Source organism: Marmota marmota, unplaced genomic scaffold (genome assembly GCF_001458135.2).
Source record: "Marmota marmota marmota unplaced genomic scaffold, marMar, whole genome shotgun sequence".
Classification (NCBI taxonomy): domain Eukaryota; kingdom Metazoa; phylum Chordata; class Mammalia; order Rodentia; family Sciuridae; genus Marmota; species Marmota marmota.
Window position 1 is genome coordinate 38,446,474 of NW_026000026.1, and position 24,378 is coordinate 38,470,851.

Consider the following 24,378-nt stretch of genomic DNA (forward strand, 5'->3'; position numbering starts at 1 on the left):
AAAGGCAGCGGAGCACAATAGTCACTAGTATGGCAATATGTAAATCAATGGATGTGTAACTGATGTGATTCTGCAATCTGTGTATGGGGTGAAGTTGGGAGTTCATAACCCACTTGAATCAAAGTGTGGAATATGATATGTCAAGAAATTTGTAATGTTTTGAACAACCCACAATAAAAAATTAAAAAAAAAAAAAATAAATAAATAAATAAAAAATTAAAATTTAACTCAGTTTTCCCATACCAAAGAAACCTACTTGAAAAACTTGGATCCAAACTTCACAAATATTCATGGAATATTATATTTTCCCTGTATTTTAGAGCTGAGATAAGAAAAACTATCCAGAATTTTCAGAAAAGTGCTAACTGTCTAAAAGACATACAAATAAAAAGAAAATATAAATAAATATATGTCTCTCCACATTTATCAGGGAAAAGGACATAAAAGTTATTTGTAAATAGCACAGCACTAAGAAATAAAATGTTCACTTAGTTCTTCAGAATGCCAAAAAAATAAATAAGCAACAGCCACTGAGGCCTTAAAAATATGTGAAGTCTTTTGTGCCCAACATAACTACCATTGCAAATTATATATTTTCAAAGACTATTAAATACTTAAGCAATTATGTGGTTTTATTACATGATGTCTCAACAAATAAACTAGAATGATTAAACATGATTTTTCCATTCTATGTATGGAATACTATTCAAGACTAGTATTTTATGAAAAACTTTTAAAAATGAAGCATTATATTCAAAAGTCTAAAAGAAATAGTAATAGACCAATCACAGGATCTAAGAAAGTCAAGGCTTAATGGCTCCATGTTAAAACTAAAGAAGCATTTTTGCATTTATTTATCAATAGTCTATAAAAATAATATATTATGCAAAAGGAAAACCAAAAAGCAAACTATAAATTATTAAGTTAAAAGATACTCATTTTTGCTAATTTAAAATACTTATCTACATGTTTAACATTTATGGTTCTTCACTTTCTATCAGCGCTAATCCTCTTACTCATAATTTTTCATAGTTGGGAATTCTTCTATTAGATAAAAAGAATGAATATGTGAAGGGATCTGGCATATGTTACCAAGCAAAATATGACATGAAATTACAACCAAGCAATCAAAATTTTCAAAGACAGATCTAATACAGGAAACATTTATTTGGGGCTTTGGTTATTTAAAGCACACAGCATTTATGATTTAAAAGTAACCATTAACCATATCAATCATCAAAAGAAAAATCTTAAATGAATCAAAATAATCTGAGAATTTTTCTGTTTCTATAAGGCAAAGTAGGTACCTGAGATCAATCCTTTCACTGAAAACATAAAGTTGGATGAAATATTTTTAAAATCTTTTAAAAAGCTCTAGAAACTTAAAAAAGAAAGAAATGTTTCAACCAACTGACAAGTTAGTGAAGAATTACCACATCAAAATTAAGAAAGGAATACTGGAGAGATGATCCCAGTGTTAAAGACTCAGTTTACTCTGAAAGCATTTCCTACTTCTTGATCCATAGAAGCCTTAAAACTTGGAGTAATGTTTTAAGGTCCTAGACTGAGAAAAGTAAATGAAAGTTCACTCTCTTAAGAAAGATAACCTCATGTCAGATATTAAACCAGCACACAAAGATAACAAGGCCCACAAGTAAATAAAGATAAATATCTTGTTAAAAAAAATAGTAGCCAATGTAAAATATATGAAATATTGAAACTGTCAGACTATAAAAACATGCTTACTACTTATAGAAATAAAAGAATATGTTAAAGCTATCTGCAGTGAGTATAAAACTTATAAAAATAATGTTGTTGACAGGAAAAATAGGGGAAAAGGACTTCCAGAAGTTGAAATATATAATAACCAAAATTAAGAACTCAATGGATAGATCTATTAGCAGATTCAACACTGCTGAAAAGACAAGCAGTAAATTGGTTAAAAAAAAATCCAAAATGCAATGGAAACAATAGGTAAAAAATTTATTCATTTATTTTTATGTGGTGCTGAGTATCGAACCCAGTGCCTCACACATGCAAACACTCTAGCACTGAGCTGCAACCCCAGCCCCCAAAATTTACTAGATAGAGAAGACATAGTGAAAAGCTCTAATACATATTTAGCAGTACCAAAAGGGTAAGAGAAAAATCACCTGAAAACATAATGGCTGAGAATTTTCCAATACTGATGAAAGATACCCAATCATAGGTTTAGGAAACCCTACAAACCCCAAGTTCAATAAACAAAAATTAGTCAGCTTTAAGAAACATCATAGTGAAACTGGAGAAATAAATAAATAAAAATTAAAAGCGACTAGACAAACTTTTAAAAAGTCTAAAAAGGTAGCTGATTTCTAAAAACAAGACAGAAGATAACAGAATGTAGTTATCAATGTGGCAGTGGAAAGGAATGCCAACTTGGAATTCTTTATAAATGAAAGCAAAATAAAGCTGTTTTGAAAGACAAACTAACCTCAACAGTTTGACACCAGCACACACTACAGGAAATTCTGAAGGCATATTCAAGAAGAATGAAAATGATCCCAGATTTAGAAAGAAAAAAAGAGCACAGGAAGAGGTGAAACTTAAAGGTAGTACAAAATGGCAATATTACAACCTGTGGTATTTAAAAATAAGTAGCATTACAACACATGATGATAATATCAAACTTGTTTAAAGATTACTACATTATTCTGGAAGGCTGGGATTGTGGCTCAGTGATGAACTCTTGCCTAGCATGTGAGGCACTGGGTTCGATTCTTAACACTAGGTATAAATAAATTAATAAAAACAAAATAAAGGTTTAAAGAAATATTGCCTTTATTTATTTATTTGTTTTTTTCAGTACTAGGGATTAAACCCAGGATGCTCTACTACTGAGCTATATCTCAAGTCCTCTTAATTTTTTCTTTTTTTGAGACAAGGTTTCATTGAGTCACTGAGGCTGGCCTGGAACTTGCAATCCTAGTCAGCCTCTCAAGTTGCTCACAGTACAGTTGTGCACCACCATGCCTGGCTTATTTTTGCCTTCAGACTTCAATAAGTTAAGTCTGCAAGTCTTAATTTCAGAAGTGAATGTTCTAAACTTATTGAAATAAATGTTATGTAAAATATATTCAATTAATCCCCAATCTCTTTGTTTAAAAAGGAGGATTAACACAGCATTTTACAAGTTCATTGAGAGACTGTATAAATATACAAATCACCACAAGTCTAAAAGGCCAGGTCTCTTTGTAAGGCTAGGGTTTTAAATAAAATGCTTATGGTTAAAGAAATTCAGGCTAAAAAAAAAACACTTAAAAAAATTTTTTTCAAACACTATCTAAAGACGTATCTAATACTATAAATATGAATATGCTTTGCAGATGGCTTAAGACTCTCCCCTTTAAATTACTGCTAAGGATATATTTCCATGACAGTTACTAAAAGATCAGCAAGTACCTTGTATCTCCTCCTCTAACTCATCCTCATCTTCACTAGAGGAAGCTAAATAGGCTTGAAAATCCATGTCCAAAAGCTCTTCCTTTTTAAATTTTCTGTTGAGTGTTGTGATCCTTTCATGATCAGTCTCATCCCAAGTTATCTCCACCTTTACCAATGAAAACAAAATAAACAAATATGGAAATGTCAACAACTCACACTTGTTAAAAAATAAGAATACTGTTATTTTGGATGTTTAACAGTTGTAAGTTAAACAAGTAAAGATATGCTAAAACAAATATATGAATGACACGATTAATAAACAGTGTTCTACCTGTGGCAAGGGAATTAGTTTTAATGAACTTATATCATTTCTTCCCTATTTCTCTGCTACAGGCAGGATACTCCATTATTTGAAGTAAAAATCAATGTTGCACAATAAGTTTGATGGAGAAAACCAAAAGCTGAATGTTTTCCCTGATAAGCAGATGTAGATCCATAGTGGGGGTGGGACGTAGCGGGTGGGATAGGGATGAATGATGGGACTTTGGTTTGTGCAGAGGAGGTGAGCAGAGGGGTGGGGCTGTGGGGATGGGAAGGACAGTAGAATGAAACAAGACATTATTACCCTATATACATGTATAATTACACCACTGGAGTGACTCTGCACCATGTATAGCCAGAGCAATGAGAAGTTGTGGTCAATTTGTGTACAATATGTCAAAATGCATTCTACTGTCATGTATAACTAGTTAGAACAAATAAAAATTTTTAAAAAAAGATTCAGAATTATCCCTACTCTGATAATTAAGTCTATTGCTGGAACTAAGATAAATGGTAATGATACAGTAAGGACTAAAAAAAATCAAGACTTGATGGTTAGCTAAGGCCACTACTTCATTTTGAAAATAACATGACCTTACATTTTATGTGACTGAATTTTTCAGACTTTACTTTCCACACTATAGTAGGGTTTTACTATACTCAGTAACTAAATCAATACCATATAGTTCCCACTGCAGGTGGCAGATATAGACCTCCTTCTGCCACTAGCCCCTTCTTGGAGAGTACAGGAAAGGCAAAGGGAAACCATTGTGGCTGCTGCAAAGTAAAGCTGTGGGTAGAGGTTTAGAGTAAGGTAAACAGAAGAAATCAGTCCACTAAGCAACAAACTATTTCAACACACAGAAATCCTTTGGCTGTTTCTTATTAAGTATTAATGTGACAACTAACAGTCCTGAATTATTCTGCTTCTGTTTTGTTTTTTTTTTTTAAATTTTCAATTATGCTAGGTGCAGTGGCACCTGCCTATACTCCCAGTTACTCTGGTGGCTGGGCAGAAGGACTCCAAGATTAAGGCCAGCCAGCACAATGTAGCATGACCCTATCTCAAAATAATATTTTAAAAGGCTTGATGGTACAGTCTTTGGCTGTATGAGGCCCTGGGTTTAATATCCAGTACTGGGGGGTGAAAGGGGGTGGTTTGACATTATCAGCAGAAAATGTGCTCCTGTTGTAAACTTTCACTAGCTTTGCTTAACTGTCATTTGAGGAAATCTGTTACTTTCTTTCTCCTATTCAATAGGCTATTAATAGCTAACATATTACTTATTAAAAAATTTAGCTGTTTGGGGGAGTATTTTTAAGTGGTGCTAGAGATCAAACCCAGGGCCATGCTAGGCAAGTGCTCTACCACTGAGCTATATTCCAATCCCAAAGAAACTGTTTGACTAAGAGTGTGGGAAAGACAGAAGAAAAGAAATATTAGCAGGTGATTGACTCAGGCCTAAAGGTATAACTAGAATCCAAAAACAGGTTCAAACAGATGTAGTAGATAACATAAGCATACTTATGTCTCATTTCTATTTGTACTTGAGCATTGAAATGTTGATACTTTCCATTTTTCAAGATGCTGTAAGTAAATAATACACAAATCTCTTCTTAAAAGCTAAGAAATACCGTTGATGTTCCCATTGCAGCAGATGTGAAATACTTTGGTTTATATGCTGTTAAATCCACTTCTGAGGCTACATCCTTGGGCTCATCATCAAAAGTAATACCATCTGGTATAAACCTAAGAAGCAAAAATAAATAAATAAATTTATTTAAACATATGTTTCAGTGATAAACAAGCAGCATTCAGATTCTCAACTAATTAGTTGTAGTTTATACATATAAACAATATTAAAGTTTCTACAGAACACCCATGCAGAAAAGGCAAACAGTGTTAAAAATAACCTAGGTATAAAATTTCTAAAATTCATAAATGAGTGAATACTTATATAGATAGAAACCTTATATTTAGGAGCCAGTTAATACAAGTGCAAACACACATGGATCCATCATGTTTCACAAAGACCAGACTACTAATAGCAGTCAGTAGCTTGCTTTATGATACTCTTGAAGATCAAACAGAATTATTAATGGTAAATGTTCTAAATATAAAGTATCATGCCCATTAGGTATCACTAAAAATAAGGAAATGTTTAAGGTTGATTCAAGACCAAAAACCTTAACAAAATTATACTACAATTTCATTTCACAAATAAGCAGCTTTTAAAAGTAAATTAGCTGGTGTAATTTGACAATTTTTAGGCTTAGGCTAAGGAATGGGGAAAAAATGTACAGAGCTAAGAAATCCATTATATTTAGGTTTCACAATTTATATAGGTGAGTGTTTACACATACATATAAAAAGCATGTGCTATACATTTTATTAAAAATTATTTGGGGGGGGTAAACGGATAATTAAGATTTATTAGGTTTATATAATAAAGTGTACCTTTCTTGACAAACACTTTAGTATGTAATACCATTCATTTACTGAAACAGCATTTACAGCAGTTCTATCCAACAGAATATTTCTGTGAAGATGGCAGATGGTATCTGCTCTGTCCAAAATTAGTCCAGTTGCCTGAGCAAGTTTAATTTTAAATTTTTATATTAAACAAATTAAAATAACCAGATTTGACTAATGGCTACTACATTGGACAGTGCAGATCTAGAGATAACAGTCTATTAAGCAATTTCCTTTGCTCCTTCTTAAATGCTTTTTTTTTTTTTTTTGAGTTACTTCATCTGCTCCCAAGCTCTAAAAGAATTGCAAAGATATATCATCACACAAATACACCATCTTAAAACAGACATTTAATGTGTTTAAAAGCGCATAAATGTGGGAATGATTTCACTTTCTTCGGGGTGAGGTTCTATATGACAATTCAACCACAAAAAGCAAATAATTCTTCTAGAACAAAAAACAACAAAAAGTACCACCAGCTCAAGTATTTTACTTCTTATAATCATGCTGTGCTGTAAGATGTTGTTGGTATGACACACACTGAATTACCTTAGATCTATGAAAGAACAGCTACTTTCAAATTCCAGGCCATCACAATCCTCATAAATTTTACTTGCAGTTTCAGGAGAATCACAATCTACTACTGCATAATAGTACTTCAGTCGTTTGAACTGATAATCCCTTAATTTTTCTCTAGAGGTCCTAAAGGGAGAAAAAAAAAATCATTAAACTTACTTATATAGAAACACAGAAATCTATCTGCCTTTAAAAAATAAAAATAACTATTTTAAGAAAAATATATTACAGGTTGGGTGATGGCTCAGCGGTAGAGTGCTTGCCTAGCACGTGTGAGGCCCTGGGTTTGATCCTCAGCACCACATATAAAATAATTAAAATAAAGATATTGTGTCCAACTACAACTAAAATAAATATTAAAAAAAAGAAAAATAATTACAAGCTAGCCTTCAATCAATATCTCTCCTTTATAACTTCTCCTTTATGAACATTAAATATTTAAGCTCAATTTAAAAATTTATTATCTAGAAAAGGAGTGTGGAAATTACATATACTTAACAATCTTAATTTTATTTCTAGAATACATATTTTGTTCTTTCTGCTACCACACACACTCTTTTCAAATAAATCCACTGGACCAAACCACCACATTATAAAATATGCTTGGAAAGCATTAGCTGTATTACAAAGAAATTCCTGATCTTGCAAAATGTTTGCTCCAGATCCATCTGTCTTCAAGTCTAAATAGCTTTAAGTTTAATTTCATATAATAGCATGTTCTTTGAAGGTTTTCATATGCCTCTCTTCCCACCAATCTATTTAATCACCATTTTAATTAAGTGTACATATAGCTCCACCTAGTGACTTTTTAAAGTTATCTTAATTTTTTTCTATACTACCCACTGTATATTTTAAAATTTTTCTATTTAATCTCAAGTAAGAAAACTTCTTAAAAAATGTTTATTTAGTATTATTATTTTTTTAGTTGTAGTTGTACACAATATCTTTATTTTATTTATTTATTTTTTATGTGGTGCTAAGGATGGAACCCAGGGCCTCACATATGCTAGGCGGACACTCTACTCTACCACTGAGCCACAATCCCAGCCCCTCAAGTAAGAAAACTTAAATAATTTAAAGGTAAATAGTTTCAGTACAACTTATATAGAAAGTAACATCTCAGAAAAAACGCAAAACTTACTAATTCAGAGTCATGAGGGTGGGAGAGACTTTAACTCAGTTTAATCATGGAATGTTTTTCAAGAATTGCAATATTTCACTGGGTTAAGTGGCACTCTCCTGTAATCCCAACCACCTAGGAGGCTGAGGCAGGAGAACTGTGAGTTCAAAGCTACCCTCAGCAACAGCGAGGCACTAAGCAACTCAGTGAGACCCTGGGTCTATATAAAAGACAAAATATGGCTGGGATGTGGCTCAGTGCCCGAGTGCCTCTGAGTTTAATCCTGGTACCACCCCCCCAAAAAAAGAATTGCAATATTTCCAAGAATATATAAATATATGCACAAAATGTTGTTTGAATAGTGTACCACTTCTGACAGATTATAATCTGTTTTATAAGACCTGTTTGAATCATATATGGTTCAAATGTAAACTTTAGTCCTATGAAAGTAACCAGAATTTTAAAATAATGACATGAATTTATAAGGCTTATGTTCTATAGCAACTTAGTACCAGTCTTTTTCAGGGGCATCTTCAGGAATACTTAGTAACTCTACTGGTCCTTGAACTTGTTCTTCTTTCATCCTTTCTTTTCCAAACTCTGAAGGATATATCTAAACACAAAAAATAAGATGGATGTAATTTTCACATTCCTTCCCATACAATATGTAGACCCGTCAAGGTCAAGAACTTTCAGAGTCACAACTTTACTCAATGAAAACAGCAATTCACTTTCCAACTCATTATAGGAAGGTAAAGCATCCCAAGGAATTTCCTTTAAATAAATCACCTTGGCTAAAAAGTAACAGACCTGGGGCTTGAACAAAAATTGAAAAAAAAAAATAGTATTTCTTCCACACACCACCTTGAGCAAGATGACTCTAGGATTCAACAGAAAAATTAAGAAATGCAAAATAAGGTTCTAAGCTCAAGGAATTTTGAATAAAACATAAGAAAATGGGCTGGTTAAACGGTTTAAATAAAATAGAAAGACATAAAACATAACAAAATCAACTTTATAATATCCAACTTATTTCTGTCATACTGTTTATCCAATGTGTTCTTTTAAAAAAATTATTCAAGGGCTGGGACTGTCGCTCAGTGGTAGAGCACTTGCCTAGCATGCGTGAAGCACTGGGTTCGATCCTCAGCACCACATAAAAATAAACAAATAAAATAAAGGCATTCTGTCCACCTACAACTACAAAAAATAATAATAATAAAATAAAAAACCTTTCAAATACTAAAGAAAAGAACTGCTGACACTCTTACCATATAAATTAAATATAGTTTGGGTATAAGAAAAAGAATTTATTTTCACTGGTATTTTTTTTTTTAATCTTGGCTACTTTCAGAGTCAAGAAATATAATTATATTAATTTACATTGTTTGATATTGCCGAGCTTAATATACAGTTACCTAATGTTTTTTAAGCTGTCTTAAATACACAATTGACCAACAAGATAATTTGAATTTTTCTTACTACTTTGAGTTTTACCATAATAGGTTGACATAGAATGCATATATGTAGTCACATCTGATTTTTTTTTCTTTTGTAGATCTAAAAACTCCTATTTACCCACCTCCTAGAACCCAAGAATTCGCAAAATATAATTCTTTTTTGTCTTGTTTCTTTGGTTTTATTTTTAATTTTTTCCCATTTGCTTAATGCTGGAGTTTAGCTTGGGTTATTGTAAGGTGAAGATATGAACTAAGTTTTTTATCCAATGACTCGTCCATTTATCTCAACAACAGGTATTCAAGCAGAATGACAATCTCAGCCCCATTCTTGTTTATTCTTCTGGATGACTACTGGCATCCTTTTCTTAACTTGAACTGAGATTTTGATTGAAACTACAATAAAACTATAGAAGTGACATTTAAAAATATTTAAATAAGAGATAGACACATTGGCATACACCTATAATCCTAGCAACTCTGGAGGCTGAGGCAGGAGGATTGCAAGTTCAAAGCCAGCCTTAGCAACTTAGTGAGGTCCTATGCAATTTAGGGAGACCTTGTCTTAAAAATAAAAAATAAATATAAATGTTACAGTAGATGGGGTAGAGAGAGGTGATGGGAGGGGAAGGGAGGGGAAGGGGGGATAGGAAGGGTAGTAGAATACAACAGACACTAGTATGGTTGTATGTATAAATGTGGCTGTATAACCAATGTGATCCTGCAATCTGTACACGTGAAGAAGTAAGAATTCATACCCCATTTGAATCAAATGTATGATATGTCAAGATCATTGTAATGTTTTGAGCAACTAATAAAAAAATAAATGTGAACTACTTCAGAAACTGTATTAAAGACTTAAGTGTGAGCTCCTAACCCTTATAACCACCACAGAAAGTACTATTGTTATATCCATTTGCTAAATGAATAGAGCATTAATTAAGTACCCAAGATCACATAGCATTTATGAGAATGAACCTTTGACATAGGTCTACCATGAAGCAAAGTCTGGATACTTAATCATTACACTGGCTTACCATATTTATCATGTTTTAGCTTACTTCATATAGGTCTTAAAGTACTTATTAAGATAATTCCCAAGAACTTTACCTTTGTTGCCAATGCAATTTGAATTTCTTCCCTTAATTGGTTAATGTCAGTAATGAGGAATGCAAATTATTTCTTAATATTTATCTTATACCATACTGCTTTACCAAACCTGAATTTATTTGGCTTTTAAAGTGTAAACAATCATATAATCCATCAAGAAAATTTTACCTCTTCCTAACACTTCAACCTGTTTACATTAGTTTCATGCCCAGTTGTAGTGGACAATTTCCAGATAAATTATTTTCTATAAAAGAAAAAACAGCCACAACATTTTAAGTCACTGGAGGAAAAAAAAAGTCAAATCTAACTTTAAATATCTAGAAGTTTTACTTTAAAATGAAATTAATTCTCACCTTTACAGAAAATATAACACCTCCTTTAGGTTTAAAAGAATTGAATAGAGCCAGCAAATCTTTTGCCTTTAATCTATCCCAGTCCATGTTGCAAACCGCTAACCGATGTGTGATCTGAGAAAGGAAAAGAATTACGTATTATATAATTTATATTATTTTTAATGGTTGAAAAATAAAAATTCAAAAATATGCTTTCTTTTCCCAAGTTATGAAATTATCAGTAGTTATCTAAGCTGTTTCAACATGTAAAAGAGAACTTCCAGTGAGTTAAACAATAGTAAAACCTAAAAAGAAAAAAAACCTACTTACTTGCTTCTCAGTTCTTAAATTAGAACATGGACATGAAATGATTTTTTTTTTTAAACTCTAAATTTGTCAAACTATCTGTCACCCATGCATGGGAGGGGCCTTATGTGACCCCATAACATTTCCCTAAGGTACAGTAGGTACAGAAGGTAAATTACTAGCTAAAACAAGTATTTTGTAAAAATTTCAAGTGAATTTTAATTAGTTATGTAGAATTTCTTCTTTATCTGCTTGGACAGACATCTTCTAATTTATATAAACATATTCCATATCAAGAAGTTTAAATCAGAATCATGAAAAATATTACTACGTGGTTAGGGGAGGGGGGCAATAGTGGCTTAGCAGTAGAGTACTTGCCTAGCATGCATAAGGCTCTGGGTTTGACTCCCAGCACCACAAAAATACAAACAAAACAAAAACTCCAAAACACACAAAGAATACTATTACCAAAAAAGGTTTTTCAACTTATTTTTTGTGATGTTGGGGATCAAACCCAGGGTTTCATGCATGTTAGGCAAGTGTTCTACTACTGAGGTACACTGACAGTTTCCTTTTCATTTAATTTCATGATATTGATTTTACTATTCATACAAGTTAATTGTAACAAGTTATTCATAAATAATCTTATTCAAAATGTTACCTCATCAGCCCGAGGAGCATCTTTATCTAATTCTCTCCAAGCATGCTCAAAACCAGGCTCTTCTGGAAATAAATCTGCCAAATCATCATCATCTTCAGAACTAGTTTCTACATTTCCTTTACCCCTTGCAAGATCAGGGCCACTGTCACTTTCAGTATCCTCTTCACTATCTTCATCTTCCTTTTGATCATCTTCATTTCCATCATCATCAGCTGAAGAGCCACCACCACCTGTGATTTCATCTTCAGATTCCTCATCACTTCCTATTTCACTAACACTGTCTGAATCTTCCTCCAGAGTGTCTTTGTCAAACATTTTACCATCAGTGTCACTTGCCACTATGAATGGAACTGTTGCAAAATGTTAAGGGAGGAGAAAAGTACACAGTGAATTAAATTGAATCCAAGTTATTGTGACATTTTATACAGTAAAAATAAAACTTCTATGAAAAAATTCAGCCTTACCTAAGTTATTTAATAGAAATTTTAAAATATATCCAGCTCATGCAAATAGACTTTGATATTTATGGCGGGCCTATCTTAGACAATCACTGGCAAAAATGAAGTAATTAATGTCCTCACTGTACTTTGAATGAAGAAGATCAATAAACAGGTATCAAATAAAACCAATCAAACCTATATACACAACAAAAGAAATTACAACTTGGATAAATTCTAAAAAGGAAAGTTATATCATGCTTTCTGAAAACATATAATAGTGGTTTCTAAGTGAGATATAATTAAGCTACTATCTGAAAAATAAATAATCAAATTAGATTAATAGATAAAGGAATTTTGTTATAAACAGCAAAGAAAGCATCTAAAGATCTGCCAGTTGGAAAAAGTCAATAATCCTGTCTGGATTGTGGATAGCAATCAGTTAAGAAACAGATGGAACTAAAGATTCACACAGGAGTTATAATATCCAAAAACCATGCAGAGCAGGTTGGATGGACTTTTTCCTAAAAGAAATGGGAAACCATTGCTATGTTTTCAAAAGGAAACTGTCAGATTTGCATATTGAAGTCACCTTGACTGTTAATGTAGAAAACTGGCTGGAGAGAGTAAAAAGTAGATGTGAAAGGAGCTTTCTGAAGGACAGTACAATACTCTAGACAAGAAATGAAGATAGCATTAGATTGGTGGCAGTAGAATTGTAGAGAAGTGAAGACTTCCGAGTCTGTAAGGAGGTAAAAGTAATGATCAGTGACAGGGGTTTTTGATACAAGGAACAGAAGTTTCAGAAGTGTCAAAGATGAGTTCTGGCTTCTTGGCTTACAGAACCAGGAAGCTAACTAGCTAGCTAGCTAGATGAATAGAAAACTGGAAAATAATTAGTTTTTTTTTTTGGTGAAGGGAGATTATGAATTCAGTTTTGAATATATTAAATATATTAAATTTGAAGTGCCTTTCCAAGAGAAAACATCAATAAATAAGGCTGCTAGTTATTAAGAGATACAGCTCAGAGTTGTGAGATAAAATTGACTCATTCATATGTGGTTAACAGAAATTGTGATTTCGATGAGATTACCTATAAAGAGAAAAATGATAACTTTTTTGCTTTTGAACTTTGTAACTAACTGTTATTTAGAGTCATTGATATATCAAGATGTTTTGTTTAGGATTCCTTTTTAGCCCTCAGGACTAAAAAACCAGCCCGTTCAGGCTTGTTTCTTACTTCTATAAGCAATCACTACTGTGTGTGTGTGTGTGTGTGTGTCTCCCCATACCCTACATAGTTTATTATGTTTAAGTTGATGCTTACATTTCTGCTTACTCATAGACTCAAACCTTGGAGAATTAAAAGCAAATTTAAAAGTTTAAGACTTGGGGCTGGGGCTATATAGCTCAGTGGTAGAGCACTTGCCTAGCATGTGTAAGGCACTGGGTTCGATCCTCAGCACCACATATAAATAAATAAAATAAAGGTGTAAAAAATACAACAACATTTTTTAAAAAAAAGTTTTTAAAAAAATTGTTTTAAAAAAACTGAAACTTGGGGCTGGGGATGTGGCTCAAGCGGTAGCGCGCTCGCCTGGCATGCGTGCTGCCCGGGTTCGATCCTCAGCACCACATACAAAGATGTTGTATCTGCCAAAAACTGAAAAATAAATATTGAAATTCTCAAAAAAAAAAAAACAAAAAAACTGAAATTTGGTTTCTCTTGGTCCTACACTCTTAACAGTATTTATTCATTATCTACTATATACAGAGCATTGAAAAAGGTGAAGGGAAATGAGATGATATGTAACATAATTCCCATCCTTGATAGGTTCATAAATAAAGGAAAAATTTTATTGATTTATGAATCCATGTTTTAAGCCCCAGAGACATTTAAGTTTGTCTGCAAAGAATATTTATAAAAAGGAAGACTTTGCACAGATATCATTTGACTTAAGATTAACTGAATGAAAGGCATTTTGTTAGGAGGGAAGGAAATGGGCTTTGATTTCTGGTTTCACAAAGTACACAGTAATAAAAATAACTGGCTAGCAATTTGAAAAAGAAGGTATTATCATGAGTTCTGTGTAAGGGCATCAGAAGAACATAAAAGTGAAAGTAAGACATTATGAGTTCAGCATAATTCACTTTTAAGCAACACTGAGAAATAAGATAATTATCTAATAATATTTCTCTAGCACCAGTCATTATACCATTTTTATAATTAAAGCACATCACTGAAATTTTTCACTAAATTAACTTTTAAAAGTTAGCTTTATTCTAAATACTCCTGATGTCACAGACGTGATGCAGTGGTTATGTTTTCAAAGATGTTGAAATAATACATAATTACATGAGCCCACAACATACAAATTCTTCATTTTATTTTTATTTATTTAAAAGAATTTTTTTAGTTGTTGATGGACTTTATTTTCATGTGGTACTGAGAATTGACCCCAGGACCTCATACATGCTAGGAGAATGCCCTACCACTGAGCCATAACCCAAGCCCCAAAGCTTCATTTTAGATAAAGTGGGGTTACAAAATAAGTGACTGTCCCTATTCTTCAGATCTAGTAGTTATTATAAACACTACTACTTATTACACTACTTTTTAAAAAGCTGTTTTACCATTTTCTCCCTAATTATATGAATATACACTGCAAAAAAAAAAATTAAGAAAATATGGCTTAATGAAGAAAATTAAGATGATCAGTAGCTTCTCATTCAGAGATTACCCAATGGTTATTTTGGTATATAACCCTCAAAATTTTTCTCAAAGTAGCTGGTGATATTAAACAATCTATTTTTAAAACTTTACACATCATAGATGTTTGTATTACTATAATTTTTTAATCAATCATTTAATGATTTAGGTTAACATTTTTAATTTAAAAATAATGCTGCAATCATATTCTTTGCACATACTTCCTATTATTTACTTAAAATAAATTCTTAGGCCTACAAGTGCTGGTCATGAACACTTTATTTATTTTTGCAGTTGTAGATGGACACTATCTTTATTTATTTTTATGTGGTGCTGGGAATTGACCCCAGTGCCTCACACATTTGAGGCAGGCTCTCTACCACTCAGCTACAGCTCCAACCCCTCGTGAACACTATATAATGACAAATATGAAATTGTAACTCCTTATATTATTTTTTTCCTTATTGACCTTTAAAAGTCCCTTGCATGTAGTACTTGCTGCAATGATACTTGGTGATTAATTAATGAATAACAGGATTGTATATTCAATCATTTAATTCCAGATTGTGGAAACAATATAAATAACGCCAGCAACATGGTGAGGTAAAAAGAGTCAGAAGACATGAATTATAGTTCCAGTTCCATGTGTTTCTTACATAAATCACTTTAACTTGGCTTCTTGATATATCTTTCATTTCTCAAGGTTATTGATAAAATTAAATGAGAAAAGAATTTTAAGAATATTCTGTTAAAACCAATTGAAAGGATTAAAATGATGTTATATTAATCCAGTGCCCTAAACTAACCGGAACCTCAAGGATGCTAGACTACCTTAATTCACAAACTCAGCATCACATCAACCTTGCTGGTCTCAGTCCAATTTTACTCAATTTCAGTAATTAGATTCATATCTCTTTTCTATTTTGCATGAGGTTTGCTGTCTGGTTTTGCTACAAGTGAAATGGGACCCCATCCCAGAAACCCTCATCTCTACTATTTAGAATTCTGCCCACTGCCTAATACTTCCTACTTTCCCAATGTGATTCCTGTCTCAAGACCTTCCTGTCTTTTCCTAATGCCTATCCTCCTTAGGTACTATAATTGTAGCCAATCTGGCTCATCTGTACCACCAATTTTCAGTTACAACATCAACTATGAGCAACATCAATATTTAAAATTTCCTGCTGTCAGAGGCAACACAAAATTTTATTAAACAGTTAACATGTAAATACAAACTAGATGCCAGGTGTTTTCTTACCTAGTTCCTAATAGTCATTTCTATATCTATTACTCTTTTACCTCTTCAAGATTTTATCTAATCACAAATGTTTTTTCTCTTTTTCAACATGAATAATCACAACTTTACTCAAATAGTTCTCTATATGTAGAACACTTTGATCCTCAAACTTAAATCCTTTCCAAACCTCAATCAAAACAGTGCATCTTCTAGCACTTTTTATCTGATTATCACACCTTGAGCAGCCCCTTCTTATGCACTTCCATAGCTCTCTGCTAAACATCTTTTATGGCACTGTTATTTTATTTTGTTCTCTGGTTCTGATTTTCTTCCACTTTAGATTTATGCTGTCCAATATAGTGGCAAGGAGCCATGAATGGCAATTTTGCACTTGAAATATGGCTCATTCAACTTGATATTAGTGCAAAAATAGGATGTAAATGTCATTAATTTATAAAATATTGATTACAAACTGAAATAAATTTTTTATATAACTGGTTAAATATGTTATTAAAATTAACTTCATCTGTTTCTTCTCAATTTTTTAAAAATATTTTTTAGTTGTCAATGAACCTTTATTTTATTTATTTATACGCGGTGCTGAGAATGGAACACAGTGCCTCACACATTAGCGACAAGCACTCTACCACTGAGCTACAAACCCAGCCCCTTCTTCTCACTTTTTAACATGGCTATTAAAAATTCAAAAATTATGCACTTCTGTTGGATAGTGCTATTTTAGACTAGGACCACTTCACAGAGTTTAGAGGGCTGTTATCTGCACATGGGCATCTACAAAGGAGAAAGGGCTGAAATCAAAGCCATCTTTACTCATCAAACCATGTACCCTGCAGAGTGGCTTTGTTCAGGGGAAAACAACCTGTTGCTTCTCTCAAAAGTGTTATCCCCCACCAAACTGTGAGCACTGGAGAGCTATGTGTTCAGAGTATACCTTTTTCTAATTTGCTCGAAGGCATCAAATAAGCTAGCAAAAGCCTTAATATGGGGGACCACACCCCATGTTCTAGCTACCACAAATTAATCACAAATATTTAAAGTAATTAATTAATACATGAATATACAATTCTCCTTACCTTCAGACACATCTCTTATGAAGTGATTACATATTAACACTTTATCTGGTTAGCACATATAGCCTTTACTAATGCCCAACACAAATCAAAATCATTAAGAATGGAATTTCTACATCTGCCTTCTAGCACTAAATAAAAAATAAATCTTGTTATTTTTTCTTTCATAGTTTTAGATTTACATATAAGCATTTAAACATTCCCAACTTACCATGAAAATAACTGTTTACTGTTTTAAAAGATCAATATAAAAATAAACATGATTAACATCAAAGAATCCCTAATTCTTTCCAACCAACCTGATTGTTTTTCTCTTTTTATCTTCGAACAAATGATTTTGGTAGATTTCCCAATTTCAGAGGTGCTTGAGCCTACTGTCCTTAGTTTTCCTTTGGGAAAAGAATCTGCACTACATTCAATGTTTTTTTTCACTTGTGTACTTTTATGTGTAAATTCTTCACTATCTTTTTTGGGACTTATTTCTAAATCTAACTTCTTAAATCTACATATGTTTTTCTTTTGCTGAATTCTTTCAGAATTATCTACATCATTTTTATTTTCAGAATCCTTTTGACTAACTTTTTCAGTTTCTTTTTTTTTCTTCTCAGTCAAATTTTTGGACTTTATTTCATTTTTGGTCTGGGTTTTTTTCTTCATTTTCTTTTGGTTCAGTGCTTTGTTATCTTCATCAGAGAGGTCGGAATCAGAATCTGAAAGGTCATAGAAATGTTTCAAGTCCTCTGTAGTACTATGGTTGATGGGGCGCCCTCTTTTATCAACAGCATAGTTCAATTTAAACTTTTTGTCATGAAACATGGCTCGAAATCTCTTGTCAATTTTGACTTTTCGATCCTTTTCTGGCATTTCCCAAAATCTGGGATCCTTTGAAACTCGTCTAAACCGCTGGTCACTCATTATTTCTTGTTTGGATGACATTTTAAAATCTCTCACTGAACAAATGTTTGAAGAAACCAAATACTAAAAAACAAATAAAACACATGTTACATACATCAATGAAATGTAAATAATATTTAGATATTACTTAATATTTAAATATCAATATCAAATACTTATTTAATATTAAATATTAGTTTAATGTTAAGTATCAAATAATATTTAAATACTTAATATAAATGTTTTTAAAACATTAATTCATAACATATTCTAAGTTAAATGCACATAAAATAAAAGTAAAAAGTCTTATTTAATCTCTCCAAATTATTCCGGGTCATGCAAGAAAATCAAAAACATAAAAATATCCTCTTAGCTATTACAAATCATTTGAAGAAACAAATTTAAGACAAACCAAGCAGAATCTCAAGGTTTTATGGAAGAGGGCAAATGTTTATTAGCCCATTGCACTCACTTAGAATTTCCATATTTTTAGCTGTATATCTATATGTATTATAGGCTGAAAGCTGAGGTAATGAAAAGATTCCCCAGCCTTAATTGGTCTCACTTGTTTCTTCAAACGGTCCCATTTTCTCTATTATTCTTTACCTCCTGCTACTCCCAACAGCATTTAGTACTACAAGGTTAGCTTACTAAGTTCCCTCTTTAAATTCAACCATCCTCCAAGAATCAGGTAAAGTCTCACTTTAATTAGTGGATACCACTTCTTTCTATACTTAATTTTGTGTAGAAGCGACTATGGCCCACATGAGCTGATCCCCCAAAACACTCTAAGAGAGTGTGTGTGTGTGTGTGTGTGTGTGAGAGAGAGAGAGAGAGAGAGAGAGAGAGAGAATGAGAGAGAGAGAGAGAAAATGAACTAGCATTGGTCCCTTGTAAAGTCTCTGATGATTCGGCTTACCCAGTTTTGAGTTTTGCAAACCGTCTGAAGTCATTGATTGTTAAGAGCAAAAACGGACTGATCAAATTGTAAGGTACTGCTTTCTTTCAAAAACGAAGGCCGGTTCTAAAGCTACGGTTTTTCTTAAACTTGAAAAAAAAAACCTTTTTATATATCCCGAGAAAAAAATAAATGTTTCGCTGATGCATTTATGAATTTTAGATACATTATAGCACTTAATGCTCTGAACAGCCTTACGAAGTTGGTACCGTCTCATCCAACTAGTAGAGGTAATGTAATAAAAGCATACAACAAACATCAAATATTCAGAGACCGGAAGTCGACTTGATCTCATCTCTGGATGCGTGCCCTCATCCAGATAGTCCACCCCACCTCTAACGCAGGTACACCAGACTGGACCCAGAACCAACGCCTCCTCCCATCTCCCAATCTTCAGGCGGAACCTACTGGACTGAGGTTCCCAAAAAGCAGCCTTGAAGAGGACTGAGAAGGCCTGAACAGCGAGGACGGAGAAGGAAGAAGCGGAGCTCCCCTCACAAATCCGAAGGGGATCCTGTCAGAGACTGGTGCAGCCGCTCCCGAGCCCTTCTTCTCAAGTCCATTCCCACTCACCGTGTCGTAACTCTCCACAAGCCTCACATGGGACCCACAATCCTCCGCGTGACGCTCCGCCGTAACGGCACGCGAACTGGGCCAAACTACTTCTACATTGACCTCTTTCCGTTTAGTACTCTATGCACCGGCGCAGGCGCAAGACAAAACACGCTGTCCAGTTGCGTCGCAGCTGAAGATGCTGAGACAGGCTAGGCTCTGGCGCCTGTGGCGACGGCCTCCGGTGGCAAGGGTCCCAGCAGCGAACCTTGGCGGCAGAGAAGTCGCTTCCGGTGTGTTTCCCCTTGGTAATACCTCGCCCGGAGCCCTGAATATCTTTGACCGGAATTTGAAGAGAAAACAGAAGAACTGGGCGGCCCAGCAGCCCGAGCCAATGAAGTTTGACTACCTGAGGGAGGAGGTAGGTTTGGGGGACACCGCGGGCCGACAGTCCGAAGCCTGTGATGTTCGGATCCGGGAACTCTCGTTGGGCCTGGATCGACTGGATCTAGTCATGTGACCTTGACCCGCAGCGTGTTCTTCCCGGCCTCTACTGTCACCAAAGAAAGGCTGGACTTGGATATTTTTTTAACGTGCTTTTTCATTCATTCATTCAGCAAAATGTTGCTTGAGTTACCGCCATGGTTTCATTTTAAGGGGAAAAGGCGAGACAGGCGTAGACAACAAGAAATGTAATTTCAGTTAAAGAAGTAAGGTGAGGGAAACAAGTGGTATAGTGCCTGCGTTGGTCTGGCGCGGCGGCTCAGGCAAATTACTTGCCCCTGCAGCGATGGGGCAGGGGAGTGGGGTAAGGTGGGATGAGCCTCAGAGGTAAAAGGAAAGACTATTGTGAAACCCCTGAGTCCGAAAGGACCTTATGGAAGCTTTCAATGAAGTTCCAGTGGCGGAGGTAATGGGAAAAGAGGTCAGGGTGGCCCACGTTATTAGGGACTTTGGATTTTATTCTCTTTCTGTTCCATCCAGTATGGTAAACTCCTGGCCATTGGTGGCTACTAAGACTTGGAAATGCAGCTAGTCCAATTGAGATGTTTTATAAGTGTCAAATAAACACCTGATTTCAATGGCCGAATACAAAAAAAGGACATAAATTATCTCAATTATCTCAATTTTTTTTGAGTACGTTAGTATGATTTTTATAACATATTGGGTTAAATAAAATAAAATATACTAATTTCTCTTATTTCTTGTTACTTTTTTTTTTAAACATGGCCACTAAAAATTTTTACATTACTTGCTTGGTACTCATGATTTTTTTGTAGCACTGCCCTAGAGGAGCATAAGGCCCGTAAGTGGTTTTAGCAGTGGAGTAATGTGATCTTATTTATATTTTAGGAAAATTAAGTTTAGATCTCCTGATTTGTCTGTTCTAGTCTGAGGGACCTCTTTCCCTTGCTGCCTAGGAAGACTGTGGACTGAGTTTATACTGTAATGGCACTGAACTCAGGGATCAGAAGATATTCCTTCAGGGGTGGAGCAAAATTGGAGTCAAGTTCAGTGAGCTTTTTGAAGCTAATGCACCACACGTTAATCAGGCCCCTACTTTGAACACAACTCTGTGCAGTCACTGGCTTGATCAGGTGATTGACAGTGTGTCACTTTTTAGGAAGCCTTACATGAGACAATGCTTAGAGATTGATAGAGTTTATTAGAGAGAAAAGTCAACTGTCAATAAATTTCATCTCTCTCAATTTGTAAGGAACAGTGCAACACTATACTGATTTTACCAGTTACTGGTTTCCTCCTGAAGAGTTCATGGTGGCATGTACATAATGTACTTAAAGATGTGTGTTCCTAATCCCTATTTCCTTCCAAGAAAAGCACCTGGATTACATTTTGAAGCCTTGTCAGTGTGCAGATTTATAATAAATGAGATATGAGAGTTATTTTATAATAAACAAATGCACTGATATTAGGAATGATCTACAAAGTGAATTCCTCTGGGAAAAGATTTGTGCTATACCTCCTTCCTTGCCACTCTTCCTGTCAACAAAGCACATGCACCCATGTTCTGAACTTTCAAGTCCTAATTGCAACTCTGGGATGTTTATGAGGGAGTAAAATGTAGGGAATATTAGACCCCTACATCTTTATTCCTGCCAGATGAAGATAGCCCAGTAAAATGACCTGTTTTAAATTGGAATGAGGATGGGGGGGGGGGTCATTCAGATTTGACTTTTTCTTTCTTTATTTTTATGTGGTGCTGAGGATCGAACCCAGGGCCTCGCGCATGCCAGGCAAGCGCTCTACCGCTGAGCCACAACCCCAGCCCCAGATTTGACTTTTTCTAATTTGCAAATATCTCTCAAAAAATTATTAACTCATTTAAGAGTTCCATAGATTTGTTAGTTTTCATTGTGTCTACTCTTTTCTGTAATAAATCTTAGTTAACTAATTTTTTCACTTTTATGTACTCATGCTAATATATCTGGGCATTAATTTGCCTTTTGTGTCCTGTTACTTTTCATTTTTGTGATCTTTTTTTAAAATATTTATTTATTTGTAGATGAACACACAGTATCTTTATTTATTTTTATGTGGTACTGAGGATCAAACCCAGTGCCTCATACATGTGAGGCAAGCACTTTACCACTGAGCTACAGCCCCAGCCATGCATTTTTGTGATCTTATGGAATGTAAAACTGTAAACACACATACACACACATTCTTAAGAAAGTTTCATCTCGATTTCATTAAATTAACTTCCAAAGAATAATTTGCCTGTTTCTTGGAATATTTTGTGTTCCTATTCAGGATTTGAAATTTTCTTGTTAAAATAGGAAAAGGATAAAGGGAATTACTTATCATCATGCTAAAACATAAGTAACCTATTGATTATGGAATACTGGGGAAAGAATGTTACTTCTCTGTTAAACCTACTTGACATATATACTTCATTGCTTCTTGTAATTTTTCAGGTTGGAAATCGGATTGCAGACCGTATATATGACATATCCAGGTAAGTGATGGTTATTTTAAATTATAATCAACTTTAATTTATTTTACTTTTGATTTGGGTCTCACTGTATTATCCAAGCTGGCTTCAAACTCCTAGGCTCAAATGATCCTCCTGCCTTAGCCTTCTGAATAGCTGGGACTACAGGCACTTTTGGTTAAAAGCCATCCATTAAAGTAGACGAAGGTTGGGTGAATTTATTATATTTGTCTATAAAAAAGGGAATTTTATAAAATCACAAATTCCAACTGTATTTTAGATATATTTTTGCAAAGTAAGTGCCTTGGGATGAATTAATTTTTAAGGTAAAAAAAAAATGCTTCATTGTTTCAAATAGGTCCCCCATTTCATTTATTTCTTTAGTTCCATTATTTTAAAGAGCCAAAAGAAAAACAAAACAAAACAAAAAACTACTGTAATCATTTTGACTGGATTATAGGTCATTTGTGATATAATAAAGGAAACATTAAGTTTTCTACATCCATTTGAATTTACAAACTTATGTCATGGCTGAACAAAGCACAGTTAAGTCTATGAAGAGACCTGTGATTATGCCTAATAGCAGGTCTTAAACATTAAGTATTTGGAATTAAATTGTTAAATATACTTGTCTAACTATCCTTGCATTAATATTTTATTTTTACAAAGAGTGGTTTATTCTCAATATTGATCTTCTGTTGACTTTTAAAAACTTAACTCTTAAATGTCTTTATTTGTGGGATCTGAGACTCTCTTAATAAGTTTATATAATCAGTAATATAACTAATTTAGCTAATTTTTGTTGAATGTTTGTACTGTCCTAATATTTTAAATGCACTATTTCATGTGACACACCAACTCTGATGGAAAGTTGTAATGTTTTCATTTTTAGATGAAGAAAGTGAAATATAGCAAAGTTAAATCAGTGGTGACAGGGCTAGTAAATTGCAGACACAAAATCTGAACTTTCATCTTTCTAATTCTAAAACCTGTGTATGTAACTATACCACATTGCCTATGTTCATAATCAAGATATAGGGCATTAGGTTAAAAATACAGAAAATGACTGACTGTCACCACAGATTCTTTAACTTACTACTGGTGTTCTATAATTTTGACATATATTTTTAAGAAAAATTGAACAGGGACTCTTCTAGTTTTTTAGGGAAGAAATGTTACTAGTAGATAAAGTTTTAACTTTTTGTCATAAATTATCTTAAACATATGGCTTATAATTAAATGTCTATACTGATATAGTATGATATGATATTTTTTAAAGGGTACAACATGGTATGAAGGATACTGTTTTTGCCTTAAGATTCAAACTGACCGAATTAAAATGTTGATTGCTCCTTATTAGTTAAAAGTACCCATGTTGACCTACTTAACTCAGGACACCTAGAACTTTTAATACTTTGAGCCTGATAAATTTTTAGCAAAAATTACCTATTATTAAATGTTTTTATTTAATTTAGCATATTAATACTCAAAAAATTTGAGAAATGGGATAATTACTAAGTCAATAGTATTTCATTGTTAATTTACATTTAATCTCTTCATTCTTTATCTGGATGTATTGTTAAATTAAAACACTGTCATTAAATCTGTTCTTTTAATCCACATCATGGAGCCACCTTGTGGTAAAACTGGTTCTTCATGAGGTCCTGTGAATGAATGACTGGATCAGATAGACTTTTTCTATACAGTATGCTCTCTGGTGGATACAGTTGCAAGGCAAGGCAGAAAAGACAGACCATATAATTTTCT

At 33.6% G+C, this 24,378-nt stretch overlaps 2 protein-coding genes across 6 annotated transcripts in view; one reads left to right on the forward strand and one right to left on the reverse strand.

Moving 5' to 3' along the window:
* The window catches only part of Esf1 (ESF1 nucleolar pre-rRNA processing protein homolog), a 75,266-nt gene extending 55,144 nt beyond the window's left edge, over window positions 1-20,122 (reverse strand). Inside the window, exons 1-8 of one of the 3 annotated variants that reach the window (XM_048811325.1) lie at window positions 19,680-20,122; window positions 17,554-18,232; window positions 11,780-12,129; window positions 10,834-10,947; window positions 8,426-8,526; window positions 6,767-6,919; window positions 5,380-5,494; window positions 3,442-3,589 (exon numbers count right to left, since the gene is read on the reverse strand). In XM_048811325.1, coding sequence (XP_048667282.1) covers window positions 3,442-3,589; window positions 5,380-5,494; window positions 6,767-6,919; window positions 8,426-8,526; window positions 10,834-10,947; window positions 11,780-12,129; window positions 17,554-18,190 — 1,618 coding nt within the window. In that variant the 5' untranslated portion in view covers window positions 18,191-18,232; window positions 19,680-20,122. The other 2 variants (XM_015482994.2, XM_048811326.1) reach the window with 2 other exon arrangements.
* Window positions 19,858-24,378, forward strand: part of Ndufaf5 (NADH:ubiquinone oxidoreductase complex assembly factor 5) — a 30,772-nt gene continuing 26,251 nt past the window's right edge. For all 3 annotated transcript variants that reach the window (XR_007350532.1, XR_007350533.1, XM_015483005.2), the window contains exons 1-2: window positions 19,858-20,079; window positions 22,595-22,635. Coding sequence is in view for 1 of the 3 variants with exons in the window: in XM_015483005.2 (XP_015338491.1) it covers window positions 19,858-20,079; window positions 22,595-22,635 (263 nt within the window). In the remaining 2 variants the exon portion in view is untranslated. The remainder of the gene's footprint in view (window positions 20,080-22,594; window positions 22,636-24,378) is intronic.